Below are 13,400 nucleotides of genomic sequence, written 5' to 3'. Positions count from 1 at the left end.
GTACATCTCTGAAAGGGAATTTTTACCATGCTAGAAACATTTTTGCGAGCTTAAGAGAAGAGAGGACTTAAAATACCTCAGCTTCATACGTCTCCAGTATTACTCTTTCCTAGCATATAAAATTTACTTTTTCTCTTTTTCATCGCTTTTATTACGTTTTCATGTCCACTACTCTGAAAAAATTATAGCTAAAAACCACACGTTTCTTTCCTTTTTTCCCCCCACTTATCTTTCTTTCTGTCTTTTGAGTAGGATGGACAGATGTGGTTCCATTGTATTTCTGAGACAATTCCTTTATTTTAATACCTAGTTAGGTCAACTACTATCAAATGCTCATTTCTCCAGAGTCTGAATCATGCCGCTCAAAAAAAAAAAACAAAACAAAGAAAAAGCAGCCAGGTTTGATGTTCAGCTAAGTTGATAGCAATCTAAGAGTATGAAAATATAAAACTGGTATTTGGTAAGTGCTTTTGGTCCCTTTCCAGAACTAGAAGGCCTGTAATTCACATTTGGGGAACTTCTTACTTTTCATACCATTTTGCCTTTGAGACAGGAATAAATAAAACAGGAAGAGGCCAAACTTTTCTTCTTAAAAAAATAAATTTTAACAAGGACTAGTGTATTCTGTTTCTCTTTTAAACCTAAAATCTTCTAGGAGAAGAAGGGCTTTCTTCAGCCTTTCTTTTCTGAATGTAGCCTGAAAGGAAATATTCTGATGCATTCCACAGCTTGATTTTCAGTTCATTTAAAATCTTCCCTCCACTCCTGCCAGAATATCATCTCCATTCACTTCCTATGTCGACAAGATTAACTTCAAAAGTAAAAATCTGGAAGCAATTTCTGTATGAGGCTTCCTGCTAACCCTGAAAGTTGAACTTCAGCACATAAAAAAACCTAAGTCATCTGCATACGTGGCCTCATTAGGGAAGATCTTTCGTTCAAACTGCTAAACGATTATAACAATTTGGCTATGGAAATACCAGCACCACCCATCAATAAGAAACCACCACAAACCCCCAGTCCATTGTTTCTATAATAAAGTAACAGAAATCCACAACTAGGTTAAGTGAGATCTAACCCCGCTCTCTGAACGTGCCAAGAAGTTAATTTTAAAAATTGAGAGACTAAAAGCACCAAGTCCCATAACTACAGGCATTATTTATATCCCAGCTATACTCTCCCCTACAGCCCAGGCATCCCAGAACAATAATGCTGCAGGAATATTATTCTTCCCTCATAACTCTTCTAACATAAGACAGCCAAAACAATCCTTCAAATGTAGTCATCAGTGACAGTTAACTCCAGCAACAAAAGGGACAGTCATCATAAAAATCTGAGAGAATAGAAGAACTTGAACTCAATAGAAAAAATTCAAGGAGAGGAATGAAGTATACAGTACTGGATGCAAAGAAACTTTTAAAGCAAGGAATAAAAATTTGAACACAGTTTGCATATTCCAGGAATACTTTTACTATGGTTCCATACTACCATAAACCAGTGCAAACAATCAATCCTGCTGAAAGGAGCAGCCCGCCTTCTTGCCCACTACAGGTGCTCATTCCAGCATCTGGTCTACCCATCATGTGTACCAAGACAAACATTCGTGCAGCCTCACTATGGACTAAATCAAATTAAAACTAAGGTTTTCTTTTTTTGTATGTCTCAATATAAAAAATAAATTTAGTGGAACTAAAAGTAAGCATGAAAACATGATATAAAACATGATGGTGCATTATGGATGTATTTGACATTTAAAGAGACCAATTCAACACAAAATGTTTTGCTTAAATCTTGGACATTCAATTTGCTTTATATTCACAAGAGTGAAGTGGCCTTTACCTTTTATCACAGCGTCTCTACCTGCTGGAGTTCCATTTTCTTGCGGCGCTACAAGTGTCTTCAGAATTACTTGTGTTGCTCCAAGTCTCGGCAGGGTGACATGTTTAAGAAATGGCAAATTGTTTTTCTTGGCAAATGCCTGGCTTGTTTCTCTCCTTTTCCTAAGAAAGCCACCTTCTGGAAATAAAACAATCCATTTCCGATTACGGCTCCTGTAATATTTTTCTAGATGCTCCTTGAGTAACACAAGCTGCTGGTCACGGTGTGTTTTTCCCTATAAGGATAAAACATTACCTAAATAAAATGACTGCTTAAAAGAGGTAACATTAAGACAGACAATTATATTTCTATGATTTCTCTCTCTTTTCAGAGATACAAATAAGCCTCTATGACAACACAAAACAACGTTCCCGGAGTACCCACTGGTGGCTGAGTTACTGCCAGTTTACAGAAAGGTTGAAAAAAAGCACTTGAAATTGAGGATGAAGCTCCCAATTTGACGACTTCTCTGCAAGAACGACATCCAGACTGTAAATGGGAACTCCACATAACAGGAGGATATATTTACAGAATTCCCTAGCTGTTACTTGGTCCCAAGTTGAATTTGCTAAATCAAATTCTGCAAAGACAATCAATCTAGGGGTCAAGCTATGATTTGGAGGTCCACATATCATCACTAATTTCTGCAAGCCAAACAGTATCTTTGCTTATGTATCTTCCATGCACCTCTCCCCGCATCCGATATTAGAACAGCAGAGGTACCAGAAGACACAGCCAGACCTCAAGACCAGCCTTGAGTTCGGTTACCACAGCAGAACCACAGATTTCTCCCAAACCTGCACTGTTTGAATGCTTAGTCTCAGCTGAAATCAGCACACTGATGGAAACACTTACTGTTTGAGGGGGGGGAAACAAACAAAAAAAAAAGTACTGGGCTGTAATGTTTGCAGGTCTTCTTTCTCTAGGAGAAACTGTTGAGTAGGAAGTGATTTTATTTGTGTGAACTTAAAGCAAGCCTGCAACAATAAAAATGAGATGCCCTAGCCAACAAGATATTATGACACCAGCTTCTAGTTTGATAATTAGCCGTATATAGGATATAGCCAGGTGATAATTAAACCTGAAGGACCAAGGGGAGGAGAAAAAAGCCATACCAAAACAAAGAACCCTCATTCATTTCTCCTCTTTGATGTATTAGCACAACTTTTTCACTTAAGACAGTAAGATTTGTCCTTAATTACTGTAGAAATATCTTCAATATCTTCAACAATCTCTTCACACTTCCACACACAGCAAGAGCAAGCTACCCAAATTTTCACAGGAATTAATTTACATCAATTACAACTTTTGAGTGTTCTAAAGTGACTTTGCCAAATCACTCAAAAGACACAGGAGTCCAAAATTTAAGCTTCCCTCAGCAGAGGTGATTTTAGTTCTCTGAAATGTCAACAGAACTACCACAGACCTTCCACTGTTTGGTGGTTGGGTTTTTTGGCAGGGAAGAGGGAAAAGTGGGGTTGAGCAGAAGACACAAGAAACGGTATTTTATTGAAGACAAGTTTTGTGAAAGTGTTTCTCCTAGATTTTGAAATCTCACGATTGCAATTACTTCCAACTTATCTCAGGAAAGGGAAGGAAAAAGCTCTGCCTGCTCATATTAATGCAATTAAAGAGCAATATAAAAGTTCCACAGTTACAACAGTCCTTGCCCACCACACCACAAAAACACCTTTTATTTTCAATTGGTTTATATTTAGACTCATGATGACATCATTTTATTTGTGATGTTGCGTATCTCAGCCACTTTACAAAAATGAGGAAAAGCCTTAGTTTTTGCAGCTCAATAATGGTTTGGGTTTGTAACTGGAATTGCAACACGACATTCAGAAATTACAATTAACAAGCTGACAGCCATCTGTCCCTCAAAATGTGTATCTTGTGAATTTTAACTACTGAAATAGATTTATATTTTACAAAGTGTCAAACCCTGTTCCTTTCCATACTCTCACAGTACACAGTTGTATATCTCTAGAGACCTTTATATTATTATCTAATTTTCCCTGAGGTTTTATAACCATGCCTCTAGTCTTAGTGAGAAATCTCATTTTAGCTGTGTATAGCTGTGATTAAGTATTTCTTTATTTCATTCTGAGCAAATTAGCTTCTCCTTCTCTGTAAAGTGAAAACTCATTAATTCTCTCTGGCTGCCCACACATTTTAAGTCCAGACAAATAAAAATAAGGAGAGGAAAGACACGGGTATGCTGGATGTCGCAGTTCACATAACTGGCAGCAGGTCCATGCTTATCTTTGTACTTTTAAGTTTCTAGTTTCAGAGTGCAGTTTGATCAACAGCTGCCAAACAACAAAAACCCCCCCAAATTGTAAGAAATAATCTGACGTTTTCACTCCTTAACAATTTGAGATGCTGGGCTCAACACACACTCTTTCCTGATGCTCAAATAATGATTAACTCTCAAGAATCAATTAATTACTATTTATGCAGGTCCATCACCACCTTAAAGTGGTCTACTACCACGTCACCACTAAAAGGGATGGTCCTGCCTTTCCTTATCTGAAACTTTGACAGTCAGAACAGTGACCTAACCAGACTCATTGCACAGCTTCAAGGTCTCTAAGGAAAGAAGAGAGGTGCCAACAATGGGCAGCCAGAAGCAGAGAGACAAAAAGGACTGCCCATGTACTTTGCTTGTATACGTCTCTTATAAAAGGCTCCCATCATAATTGGGTTCTGTAAACAGTTGTGTCTAGGCAAATAATAAAATAAGCTTGGGGAAAAAAAAGCAGTTTCAGAACAAAGCTCTACCCAAATCCACACATTACAGCATAGTTATTTCATCCTGCAAACCATCCAGGAGGTAATGAGTAAGTCTTGTAACACCACAATGTTTCAAATATATGGATAAATCAAAGCACTATTACATGTTTCCATTTACCTGTCTTATAAAGAAGTCTCCATGGATTAGAGACACAATGCCAAAGTTTGTATACTTAAAAATATGATCCATCAGCCACATCATCTGACGGACAACCTGAAAAGTTAAAAAAAAAGTTTAGTAAATATCAAGTGTAGAGAATTATGTATATACTGGTCACATTCTTGTCACTCTCGCAACAGCAATAAAAATAGCAAATATATGGAATAAAGTCCTTTATGCCCCAAAGTATAAAGCAGCACAGGTGCTATACTTCTCCCTCAAGAGCAGGATTAAATAGCTGCCTTTTTGTAATATAACATACAGTTCTACACTATTAGCCATATGCTAGAGCCTTTTCACACAGGTAGTGTAATGCTTCTTATTGACATACCACCACAATTTTAAGCCAGCTGCAAACTAAAACAATTTTCAGCGTTTGTTAAAGTACACAAAACAATACAGATCCGTATTTGAAATCTCCAACTGTTTTATGTCTATTACAAAAAAATATTTCCTTATTTTTTTTGTACTTGGCGATTTTGGGGATGAGATCATGTTGTTTTCATGCTTCTGATGTGCACATGCTCCACACATGCTCACTCTATCTTTGAACAGCAGCATTCACTGAGACCTATGCACATGCCATTACCGATTTCTCTCATGACAGAGCAGCCACATGCATCCCTGAGAATTTCGTTAAGTCATGCTTCTTGTCCCAGCCAAGAAGTACCATGAGAAGGCAAAAATAGAGGTTCAGCCATTAGATTCACTTTGACCATCACTTCTTACAGGACAGTGAAGGCAGATACTATACCTGTTCAGTCCTTTGAGATTTAAAATAGAAGAATTACTCCAGAAGATGTAAATAACAGAAGGGAAAAGCTTCTTCTCCCACAAGGTCTCTTCCCTCTGTAGCTCCTACATGCAGATTTTGAGAGGGGTAGGAACTAGCTCTCCAAAACTGCAAAATCCAGCGTCTCTTACATGCTCTCAATCCTACATAAGTCTAGCTGTCTTTACTCTTCCCTGTGTTATAAGGGTACACCAAGACTGATTCAAGTTCAGTGAAACTTAAAAGTCATATGACATAGTACTCCTCCATTTACACTATAAAAAAGTATGGAGAACCATGACATTTGTCTGGTAGTCAGAAGATAATTTTTGGAATTATCTTAAACAAGCACCTTCTGCTTGGCATCTTTCAGTTGTCCAAGATACATAACTTGAGGCAAAGACAGAAAGAAAGCAGTCTAAGAAATAAAGATTTCCTCTAGAAAATACAATGTATTGTTCATGTATTAGTTGATTACATCTACTGCTAAAGTGTACTTTACGCTTCTCTCCAACACCAAAGGCTTGCACAGTAACTGAAATACTCAGAATCTACATTCACGCCTTCAACAATACTTCTAACAAAAGTTTGATACAGTGAAAGATGGTGGCTTTTACCTGTTTTCACATCTTCACAGGTCTACATGGAATTTGTAGAAAGAAGCAGATTATATTTCATGCCAGCATTCTGTTTCGTAAAAGCAGCTAGATAATTTGCAATTTATATCTAGAATTGCAGTAAGTCTTTCTTAAGAAATCTAATTATCTCTTGGAGTGCTCTGATTACCTATTCTCCCTTTTGACCACAGAAGCTATAAATGAATGCTGGGTTATATATTTGGAGAAAGATAACTGTCACATACCCTGTTTCTTTTACTTATCCTTAAACAACTGCAGCCGGATGCTCAGCAAAGTGAAGTTTTTACGCACTTGCAAGAACATACCTGCCAAAGAACGTTTAAGATACTTTATTGCCTTAGACATATAGCTGATCTCCCAGTGAAATCTGAATGTCACATTTAGAAGCCAGCTATCCTTGCCTAAGAGCACATTAAGAACACCTCAACTTTGGTGGTTTTTTAATACTAGCAAACTTTCTATTTGAAGATCTTGGATAACGCAAGAGCACCCATTTCTGGACCCTTTAGCACCACTGGAAGGGGAAAACAAAACTATGTCTGAGGGAAAAGGACAGCTCTCAAAAGATATGAAAGGTTTTGCTTTGGAAACAAGCATCCATTTCTTCTCTGTGATATGCTAGTATCCCTTCCTGTCTGCCAGTGGCAATTCTTACTAGATGCTATACATCCGAGGGAACAAGGACATGCTATGTATTTGTGAGTGATAAAAGAAAAATTAGTTCCTAGATATAACTCCCCACTTGAGACTAATATTGGTGAAATGGTGTCTCATACAGCTGTCCCCGGGCCCTTGTTAAATAAAAGAAAGGATCTTAAAGCAAAAATTCTTCTCTGCAGAGATTCACATTCTTTCCATTTCAGTAAATTAGAAAGCCTTAGGGAGGGAAAAAAAAATAAAGAAAAAGGTGTGCCCTAAGGACAAGAGTTTAAAAAAAAGCATCCCTGGGAGGTGTTACTGCTCTTCAAGGCACTACAATATCGTAAGTTCATGCCCGCGCACCAGCCCAAAGACGACAGGCTGGTGTAGGGAACCATACCCTTTGATAAAAACACCATGAAAATTCCCCTGATGATGATTTAGCCTGCAGCATATGACTGTCAGTGTTCATCTACTACTTTGGCATTTGGCAATTATTGTTCTATTACATCAAGCAGAAGTTAAACCAATATAATCTATTTCACTGGAGGAGATAAGCAGGCTTAGTAATTTGCTTGCCTGAAAAGAAAAGGTTTGTGTCTTTTAATGAGTCAACATGGGCTCCTACGTGTTCTATGGCAACCCTGGAGGAGGAACTCTTGCCCAGCAATGCTAGTGCTTCTCTCCTCCCATACCACTTTCTATTGTCTTTTTATTTAGATGACAGTAGGTTTATCCTGAAAGTTGATCATTGCTCTTCAGAGTCTGAAGTCCATCTCATCATGTTTTTAGGTGACACAGGGCTTCTAACTAGCATCCCTGGACTTCCTCAGTCTTTTTGAGAAGGAGTGATGCAATTGTGTCAAAGATCAGTGTGACATAAAAGTTATAACTAAGACAAAACATACAGGGAGTTTGCTGCAAGTGGGCTACAAAGAGGCAAACTCCAGAGCTCAGGGATTACAAATCTGCCTATAAGCCTAGGCAGTGGTAAGAGGAAATATTTTTATGTATGAATTAATGAATATACACACACACACTCTAACACATAAAATCAAAAAGGAGCAGTTCAAAGAATAGGACACAATTATCTTGCTGGCAATTAAAAGGCAAATGAGATTAATGGATATTCATTCTGTTCTGCTACCAAGGGCAGAACAGAGGATACTGCAAGATATTGGTGGTGGCTCTTCCATTTTCTATCCTCAGGAACGAAACAACTTATCAGATGAGTCTCTTATCACTTGCATTTCAAGGAGGTTCAAGCAAAGACATTCAGAAGTGTTTTGAGCACAGATTCATAGTTGTTTATGGACTGAAATAATTTTTGGATGCCATTCCAGGTCCTTTTTTCATCCTTCCTGCTTAAGTAAGTTCCGACTGTAGAAAAAGCTTTTCTTTCAATTTTATAATAAAAATCTAGGTGCCTCCTATTCACAGGCCCACTTTCATTTCACTCTGCACAGATTTCATAATAAAGCAACCTGAATAGACTGTCGTCTTTCAAGCACCTCTAACTTAACAATGAAACCTGGGAACGCATGTCTTGCAACGTGCACTCAAACACAGCTGCAAGCTCTACTTTTTTCTCTCCACTGCACCTTTCCTGGCACTGCTTTCTGCTCTAAATCAGAAAAAATAGCCACTATTATCAGTCCTAATCCAGTCAGAAAGCAGTAATAGTAGCATTTTAACCTACTTCTCTTCGTTAAACACATAACCTTTAATGTTTATGAGACCTCAACTCACTAAGTTTGTTTTAACACTTACTTTCACAAACAAATCTGAACAATTTCTTGATCTATATAAAAAGTGTAATTAGGTCATTTCTGATTCAGCTGAAATCTTGCTCTGTGTGGCTTGTCTTATGGTAACATGTATTAGTCCAGTCCAGTCCAGTCCTTCCATTAAAATTATAACTTTCAGCTAAGTTCCACTTTCCCTAATAAGAGATCATGTTTTCCTTATTCACATAAGTGAATCTGAAAGACAAGAAACATCTTAACAGACGTATTTTCGCTTACTGCTTAGTGAATTGGCTTAAAACAGATAGGCTACACTATCAGTTGTGTATAAGACTTTATAAAATACTAGAAAAAAAATACCATTACAGTTCCTGACATGGCCCTGTCAAATTCAAGAACGTTTCAGAACTCTACATCACTACACGGAAAAAGACAGAACTTTAAATTGAAAATTTCTGATGTCTTAAACTAACATTTTTTTTAAAAAGCAGCATTAAACAGTAAGTGCTTGCAGAGTACATCTGGTTTCAGTCTGTATTGGCTGACAAAAGCAAACAAAAGAAGTTTTGGACTGCCAAAGGAGGAAGGTCTTCCTAGTTCTGCCACTGCACCATCACTGCTGAGAGGGCACCTTTGGTAAGCTGTTTTACTTCTCTGTATGCCCTTCTGTGTAAAATGGAAGTGAGCCTTTCACCTCCACAAAATACTTTGAGAGCTAAAAAGTGTTGTCTGAGTGCTAAAGTGTTTAGGAATTAGTGCAGCTTAACCGGCCTAAACAAAATAAAAACAGTTATTGGAAATTACTATCTTGTTACTAACATGCGTATCAAGGTTGTGAAGGTTTCCATGTTGAGTTTAAACTGTATTTAAAGAAAACTGCCTAATTTAAATAGTTGCCTATTGTACAATGATTTCTTTTGGACAGGTAGGTTTGTGGGTTTTTTTCCTTCAGTGGTTTCACGGTCACTCAAAGTAAAGACAATTCTCTTCTGTTCAGAAATATGAAGCGTGCTATTTAAAAACACCTGAATCAGCAAGTTCCATAAAGGATAAACTATCCTGATCTTTCTCATTATTTTTAGCCACTTGTACTACTCATGTTATATTTTAAGCACGTGTCAAAGCTCGTACTTTTTTTATTTATTAGCTAAAAACATTAAAGCCATACTAGGCTCTGGACATGTATATTCCAGAAGCAATGACTGCAATTATTTAAGAGAAAAAATAGTGATTTTAAGGATGTTTTGATTTTCTGAAAACCCGCAAACCTAACAGTTTCCATGGTGAAGATTATTTGCCATCTCAATGCCTTCCTCTATTTTTAACATCATCTACATTCAATGAAACTTACTGTGTCTTGACTGAAACTTTTTAGCTATGGAGTCAAACAGCATAAACATGGCTTAGATTTAGATATACACTAGTATACATGCATGAGTCAATGAAGCTCTATGATATTTAAAACACCAGGGACAGCAATAGTCAAGATTATATGCAATACATATCCACAGGACTCACAGTCATATCTTTATCACAAGACTGTCCTATGCATAATTTTGATGAAGGGACTTAAAGAGTGTTTATTCTGTTATTCTACTCATTGGGGTACAGTACAGAATACCATATATATATAAAAACTTCCTCAATTCCAAAAGTAATTAAAGCAATTAAAAGTACTTTTAAAACACAGGCTTCTCTAGCCTACAGTAGAGAGAAAGAAATTAGGCTCTTCTCAATCTTGAGCTGCATTTTCATACTTTCTTTTTTGAGTTTTGTTTGAGGGGTTTCTTTTTTCTTTTTTCTTTTTTTTTTTTAATCAGCTCTGCTGTCATAAGTAAGATCTGGGAAAATTTCTGAAAAAATGTTAAATCACTGGTACAGATACAGTGTACACACAGCCTATATTAACATACACTAAGAAAAACAGTGCCAGTTACAAGTTGTGCAGATGCAACAAAACACAGTTGTTGTTTTCCTTGTTTCTTCACCGTATGGTCACAAGAAAGAAGACAACACTAAGACAGGCACAGCTGATGCATTTTTTTCAGCTTGCCAGGTATGTGTCCCACCCTTTGTAGTCTAATCATACATACCCCCTTCCTCCTGATTTGCACATAAATTTAATTTCCTGTTTAGACCCCATACTCTAGTTCCCAGCGCTACACCCCCTAGACATGAATTTCTGAACAACAATGCATGAAACAATTGGTATCAGTTGCACTTCTCCCCAAGAAATGCTTAAAGAGTTTATGAAATAAGAGCTCAAGCAATTTTGACCTTAGCTAGCTTAGCTTGAACACTCCCTCATAGGGAAGTCACTTTCAGTTTCTGAACTCGTACCAAAATCCCACACACAACTTGCTTCTAACTTCGAGAAAAATTCCATGCTGGAATAAAGTCATAACCAAAAAGCCAGACCTGTGTTGGTTTGAGCAAAGTTAGCATGAGTTGCACAAGAGCATGAGGTGAGAGAAAAAGTCAAGTACATGATTACCTGCAAGGAGATCTGCTTCCCTCTATGTTAACCTAGACTGCATGCACACCGACTAAGCTCGTATTTGACCATCTTCAAATGCAACGCTTATGGTCTAAAACCTGCTCCAAGCTACTGGCTGTCACATCAAACCAAATCTAAACAAAAAACTTCCTATTCAGGGCCTTGAGATTATTTGGTGGATTAACACATAAAAGTCAGTCATCAGTATCACACACAGACGCAAGCACACCCAAGGTTTAACAGATCGCATACACAGAAGCTATCCCATTCCCCGGTTGTAGCCTACCGTGCCTTTATCCTGAAGGCACATCATCAGAGTGCAGACGTCACCTGTTGCTTGATGGTTCACCAGCACCATGGCTTCATCTTCTGATACTGCTTTAACATCATCACCCCATTCCACTACTATTAAAAAAATAAATAAATAAATAGGTAAATTTTACAAAGACCACATGGAAATTTTACTATCAACAAAACAAAAAACCCAAAGACACCCCCCCAACTATTATAATAAAGAAACTTACATGCTACATGTCAATTTAAATTGGCACATAGCATAAGATAGGAATATTAGCAAGACCATTTTTCCCAAGCAGAGGGTATCCAGCTTAGTTTTAAATTGCATGCGCAGAATAAGAACAAAACAAAAATACTCTACCAGAACATATGCACAGAGATTCATCTTTTTGTGCCATTACACCATTCTATATTTAGGGTCTCAAAATTACATAAGCTTTTGACCCAGCTTTCAAATTCAACTGTCTCACCTCATTAGATTAAAAAAAATAATGTTGTCAAAAATGGTTTTTTGGTTTTTTTTTCTTTTAAATTTAGCAAGTTTGTTTCATTTCTACACTTACTATTATATTAAATTACTCCAGTAAAAGCAAAACAAAAAAATCTGTAGTTGGATCATTAGGTTTAAAATGCTGCATTAAACAAACTCAGCAATTCAAATGCAAACAAGTTAGCCATAGGCAAGAAAGTGGGTTCAGAAAATGCTGCTCAAATGACAGAAACTATTGGTCACTATTTTGTAGACCAGAGACCAGATACTCCAGTGGCAAGAATGATGTCAGGAAGAAGCTACAGCTGGTGATCATCCAGCATTTATACTGACTAGCAAAAATATGCTGAGGTAAGGAAAAGGAATTAAAATTGCTAGTTCCATCATCACAAAGTAACTAAATGGAGAAAGAGAAGACTGCCTCCCAAAGAAGAACACAGGACGGAAAACTAGAAAAAGCCTGTCATAAATTAATGCTGTTATTGGGGCAAAGAGACGAGCGAGTAGAATCTGGCCCTCTTCAATAAAAGGGATGGTTACTGCAATGCAGGGTAAAGGGAAAGGATGGGCAGGCAGAGTAGCTCTATGAAGTTCAAAAGGAAAAGTAAGATGCATTGCCCATGCATGTACAATATGATTATTTTTCTGTGTTTGTTCAGTATCTTAAGAGGTTCTTAGTGGCTATTATTTTCATTTCTGACATCAAAGGAAGTATTTCACCTCCACTACTGAATCTTTAGTACTATTGTTAAGAGGTCTCCAGGCAATGAACAACTCTCATCACAGGGCAATTACTTACTGTACTACTATCTGTGTTTTAAGCATTGGTTTAACTGATGCAAAAGCAATAGGCTACACACTGAAGACAACAAGCAATAATCCATACATAGCTTCCCTGTCCTTGCAGAAATCCAATTAGCATCACACCTTTGAAAACTGCCACTTCTATTACTTTCTAATGGCTCCCAAATTAGTACTGAATTGAGACCTGAACACAAAAAGATAAAATGCTGTATTTGGTCACAAGTAGGTAGAATCATACTAGAGATATGAAGGTGAGGAGAACTATTCATTCCATAATGTTTAACCTCCTTTCCTTTCCCTGGGCATGCTAAGCACAGATCCCTTCTTACTTTTTGCAAGATGAACTTGGAAGATCGCCTTTATCCCTCCTCCTTGATTATGTGCAAATTCCCTCCGATGTCCTCTCTAACTCCATGGAAGCTGGAAAATGCCTTGAAGTGGCAGTCATAGTTGACCGTGCACCTTCCTTATCAAGTATTTCACGTATCTACCTACGGCAGTACCCCACAAGGCAAGAAACTGAGATGGAACAAGAATTGTTTTAAAGGGAAATGAATCAACCATGCACCGATTTTGAAATTATTACTTCAGAGACTTTATTAAGCAGCCAATACACAATAGTCCTACTGAACTGTGGCTTTCCAAAAGTAATAAAAGCTAAGTACTAAATACATTAACCAT

The 13,400-nt window shown here is 37.4% G+C and overlaps 1 protein-coding gene across 1 annotated transcript in view; it reads right to left on the bottom strand.

Annotated features, from left to right (window-relative positions):
* Positions 1 to 13,400, bottom strand: part of LPGAT1 (lysophosphatidylglycerol acyltransferase 1) — a 66,495-nt gene that overhangs the window by 27,189 nt on the left and 25,906 nt on the right. Inside the window, exons 3-5 of the mRNA XM_059834991.1 lie at positions 11,415 to 11,533; positions 4,796 to 4,891; positions 1,840 to 2,113 (exon numbers count right to left, since the gene is read on the bottom strand). Of these exons, the coding sequence (XP_059690974.1) occupies positions 1,840 to 2,113; positions 4,796 to 4,891; positions 11,415 to 11,533 (489 nt within the window). The remainder of the gene's footprint in view (positions 1 to 1,839; positions 2,114 to 4,795; positions 4,892 to 11,414; positions 11,534 to 13,400) is intronic.

The sequence above is a fragment of the Gavia stellata genome, chromosome 2, assembly GCF_030936135.1.
Source record: "Gavia stellata isolate bGavSte3 chromosome 2, bGavSte3.hap2, whole genome shotgun sequence".
Classification (NCBI taxonomy): Eukaryota; Metazoa; Chordata; class Aves; order Gaviiformes; family Gaviidae; genus Gavia; species Gavia stellata.
This window is presented reverse-complemented; position numbering and strand designations above follow the sequence as displayed.